At 44.4% G+C, this 4,501-nt stretch overlaps 1 protein-coding gene across 2 annotated transcripts in view; it reads right to left on the bottom strand.

Annotated features, from left to right (window-relative positions):
- Positions 1–608: 608 nt before the first annotated feature.
- Positions 609–4,501, bottom strand: part of LOC107094447 (leucine-rich repeat-containing protein 24-like) — a 10,703-nt gene continuing 6,810 nt past the window's right edge. The window contains exons 6-7 of one of the 2 annotated variants that reach the window (XM_015390035.1): positions 3,305–3,856; positions 609–1,431 (exon numbers count right to left, since the gene is read on the bottom strand). In XM_015390035.1, coding sequence (XP_015245521.1) covers positions 1,057–1,431; positions 3,305–3,856 — 927 coding nt within the window. In that variant the 3' untranslated portion in view covers positions 609–1,056. The remainder of the gene's footprint in view (positions 1,432–3,304; positions 3,857–4,501) is intronic. The other variant, XM_015390036.1, reaches the window with a different exon arrangement.

Raw genomic sequence — 4,501 nt, 5'->3', positions numbered from 1 at the left:
AAACAAGCTGTTATTGATGTAAAGCAGCAGGTGAATGAAGCGACCAGGTGAATCAGCTAGCGGGCTGCAGTCCCAAAGGGAGGAAATTGGAAGTTAGCACTTTGTAAAAAAGGGAAAATGTGTTTGGCGACGTTAGAATCATTTAATCATTAGAATAACTTTAAATTATGTTTATTTTTATTTATAAAGACATTCAGGCTCATTTATGACTTTTAAAACTAAATGTTTTTTCTTTGTGAAAATGTAAAAATAAATGAATTTGCTGTCAGTCGCCTTGTTCTTTACCCAGACCGATGATCTGAGGTCTTTATCAGATCACGGCGCGGAGAAGCTGGAGGAGCAGGAATGGACCTGATGGCTGATCTAGATCTGATTTCTGGTACATCTATGGTCTCACTATTGGCCTCAGGAGCATCCGCTTTCCTTCAGTGTTTCTCAGAAAACCAGATGGGAACTCGGGACAATCTGCCAGACCTAAAGTCTGTCTGATGCCAGCTGTGGTGGTCTGTGTGTTTCTGCGCCTCATGGTGTTGCCCCTGGCAACATGATGCTGGTCAAAGGTCAGATGATGTTTAATGGTTCACTGATCTGAAGATAAAGAGATCCTTAAAGAGACGTAGTCAACTTTAGAGATTTTATTTTGAAAACCATTTATAACCCAACGCACAGATGACACATTTTGAAGAAAGTTTTGAATCATAAAACCAGTAAATCCATTTCTTCACGCGTTCAGTCTGCCTCTGGTGCAGAAACCTTTGAAAACAGATGGAAGGAGAACTAAAGAAGTTTGTTTGTTCCTGAACGTCACATGGAGCTAAAACGATGGCGGCAACAGATTTAAAACCTTTCTGTCTTTTCTGTCCCAAAGCTGAACAAAGCCGCCTGGACTCTGCTGCTGGAGCCTAGAAACCCTGTACAGGTGTTAACATGGTAGAACCACCAGCTCGCCCTCTGAGCTCCTGGCTGATGGTCTTTGATGAACTCTGCGGTTTTGATCCGTTCCGTTGGACCAGCCTCAGTCCTGGTGAGTCCATGGAGTCTACGTCCCTGCAGCGTTCAGCAGTGGATCTCATAAGCTATCTGCGATTCCATGAACGCTCCTGTGTGGTTGAGAAACCTTCCTTCAGCCTCGGATGTGACGATGGGCTCGGCTTCGCCTCCCTCCCCGGCCATTCTCCTCATGGTTCCCAGGTCGGCCTCCTGCTGCTCCTGTTTGCCCTGCGGGGCGGGGGGGCTGACAGGCCCGGTCTGGCTGGAGGCGTCGGACGGAGAGCGGCTGGTGGAGGCGGCTGTAGGAGGAGCGGGTGGAAGCACGGGCTTGGCTCGGTTCAGGACGAACATCTCGTGGCCTCGCTCGTCGCGGTACTCCTCCAGCTGGGCGAAGGTGGTGGGGCCGTCAGAGTAGTCATTCACGTACAGGATGCTCTCCTCCTGCAGGTTAGAATTCATCTCCATCACTTCAGAATGAACACATGATGCAAATCTTCACACTTTTCAAACATTCCTGTTACTTTTTTCACTTACAAAAGCATCAGTTTGCACCAGATTTTAGATGATATAAGACATTTAAAAACAGGCACTTTAATCTGATGATCTGCTGCAAAAATGCATCCTGTTTTATGCTTCTTCTCATGTTCAAATAAATCAGATAAATCTTAAATCATTAGAATATCTTCAAAAAGGTCCATATTTTCATCACTCATTTTATACCCTGTTTGATTTCCTGTTTGTTTTTGCTTAAATTAACAGATTAAAATATAAAAGCCTTTAGTTTCGGTAAAGTTGATCATTATGGCTTAAAGGGGAAACCTTCAACCAAAAAATGAAGCTTTGTTTTATAATTTTCTGGAAGGGGAGCAGGTTAGTGAGCGCTAGCTTTAGCATTAATATACACCGGATATACCAGCGATACATGGCAACCTGCAAATAATCCAGGTCAACTGCTATATAGTCTTCCCTTAGCTCTTTGCTGCGCAGATATTTCTATATCTAACATCACAACTTTGTGCTATAGACACTCTGCTTATATTGTCTGTTGTAGTTTTATCATTAATTTCTTCCCATTAAGGCTGATTGTTTCCTCTGAGCCGCTGTCAGAAACTGTTGGTCAGTCTATAGAGCATTGGTCAGTCTATAGAGCGTTGGTCAGTCTATAGAGTGTTGGTCGGTCTATAGAGCGTTGGTCGGTCTATAGAGCGTTGGTCNGTTGGTCGGTCTATAGAGCGTTGGTCGGTCTATAGAGCGTTGGTCAGTCTATAGAGCGTTGGTTGGTCTATAGACCGTTGGTCAGTCTATAAATTGTTGGTCAGTCAGTAGAGCCCTGGTTGGTCAGAGAGTGTTGGTGGGTCATAAGAGCTCAGCTTCTAGGTGGTGATATTAAAAACAGTGGAGCAGCTCACCAGAGTTCACCAGAGCTCACCAGACTCAAAGTCTTTAACTTTAAATAATCTCCAGACTGGATGTTCTGTGAGGCAGCAGGCAGAATCAGAACCTCTAACTGCTTCTTCTCTCCTTCCTGTTGATGGAGTCACACGGTGAACGAGCTCCAAAGCAGAAGCTGTGAGATTTAGACGCTTCAGGGTCGTTTCAGCTTCCTCTTCCATTAAACCAAATGTTTTACATATTTTATGGCTGTGATCTATCTATCTGTATATCTATATCCAATATATACAGTATCTATGGCGAGCACTGACCAACCCTGTGATGTCACTGTTTGAGGTACGCCCTTACCAAAGAAATGATAAAACAAAGCTTCATTTTTTCCTTTGCTTTCATATTTTTTACTCTTCTATGATAGTTATTGAAAATAGTGAGACACGATCTGGTGAATTAAGTTAGTTTGGTTGAATGTTTCATTTCCCCTTTAATGACAATAGAAATCTCAGTTTCTCAGATATGTCCTCTCTCCCAGCCTTTGATCTCTCATCAGGTTCACAAACCTTCACTACATCATTTGGAACATTCCACCAGAAATATGAGATATATCCTAAGTTTAGTTTCCATATACAGTCATCTCAAACTATTTATATACTACTGTGGAATTTAAAAACTACGCCTCTTAAAAAAGTTACTTTAAATGGTAATTAGTTTAAACAGGAAACAGTGATTCTGTAAAATACAGAAACCTTTTCCTTCAAAGTTAAATTAACTTGAAGTTAAATTTCTGGTGAGGAGGTCTGTAGTGGGAGAGGTCTGGATTGGACTATACTATCTATCTATGTGTACACCAGTAGATCCTTGGACCTGCTGAGAAGGACATGAATGAAACAAAATGTGCTGTTTCATTTAGTCAGATAATTTGCACCTTTTCACCTCCATCAGCATCTTTGTCTCGCTGGTGACGGCTGTAGATCATGGCAACCAGGAGCAGAGCGGTCAAAGCCAGCAGGGAGATTCCCACAGCAATGGCAGTCTGCGTGGCAGCTCCCAGAGCGCTGAAGGCCATGCTGCCCAGAGCGTACAGAGGCTCCCGGCTGACATCGGATCCCAAGACTGGACCGTGGCTTCTCAGCCAGGGCCAAGCTGGGGAAAACGGAGAGGACACCTGAGACCACGAGGCCCAAATGGAGGAAGAGGAGGAAGAGTTGATGGCGAGCTGAAAAGTCACCCTGGCTACGCCTCCTGCGTTCCAGGCCTCGCATTCGTAAAAGCCTACATGTGCCACGGTCACATTACTGAGGAAAAGCATGCCGCTGCCGGTGTCGGGGTCAAAGTACTCGCCGGCCGTTTTCTGCAGGCTGACTCTGCTGTCAGATGTCTCCTCTGCTCCTGCGCCTCCAGCACCAGTACCCAGCTCCTGGACCAGAGCCCTGGGAGCGTCCACTACTTGACTCTGGGTCGCTTTCTTCCAGGTCACCTGCAGACATGGAGGCCTTTATGGAAGGAGCTCTTTCTGAGCAAAAACATCAACAACATTTAAAAAACAACCTATTTAGCATGAATGCTACGTTAGATGCACAATAAACTGGGATGAAGGATTCAGATCATTAAAATATATAAAAAAAAGATCATTAAAAAATACAAATATGTATGAAATATTTAATAGCCATCCATAAGGGGAGCCATTTTGGGAAGTGGATCAACAAAAGAAAAGAATGAGACACAGTTTATTAGTAACCGCAGCAACAGAAGACAGTGATCATTTCAAAGCCTATTAATAAACCTCAGACCTCACACAGCTTCAGACAGGGACTGGAGGACAGGGGACACATCCAACTGTCTCACTGAGGCTGGGGGCAGTCTGGACTCTAATGAGGACAGGTGGACACCATGTGGTCTGGGCTCTAATGAGGACAGGTGGACACCATGTGGTCATGGTCTTTCAGGAACTAGATCCAGGAATGTCTTTGGCGTTTCTACTCAAACCCAGCAAACCCAGTAAGACTGTTCAGTATTTGCCTGGACATTAAGCTGATGCGCCATCAGTAGTGAACATGAACCGCCTGATGCGCCATCAGTAGTGAACATGAATGGCTCATGCAACGTCAATAGTGAACATGAA

Source organism: Cyprinodon variegatus, unplaced genomic scaffold (assembly GCF_000732505.1).
Source record: "Cyprinodon variegatus isolate N-32 unplaced genomic scaffold, C_variegatus-1.0 Scaffold483, whole genome shotgun sequence".
Taxonomy (NCBI): domain Eukaryota; kingdom Metazoa; phylum Chordata; class Actinopteri; order Cyprinodontiformes; family Cyprinodontidae; genus Cyprinodon; species Cyprinodon variegatus.
Note: the sequence above shows the minus strand (reverse complement) of the source record. Positions and strands in the feature narration are given on the sequence as shown.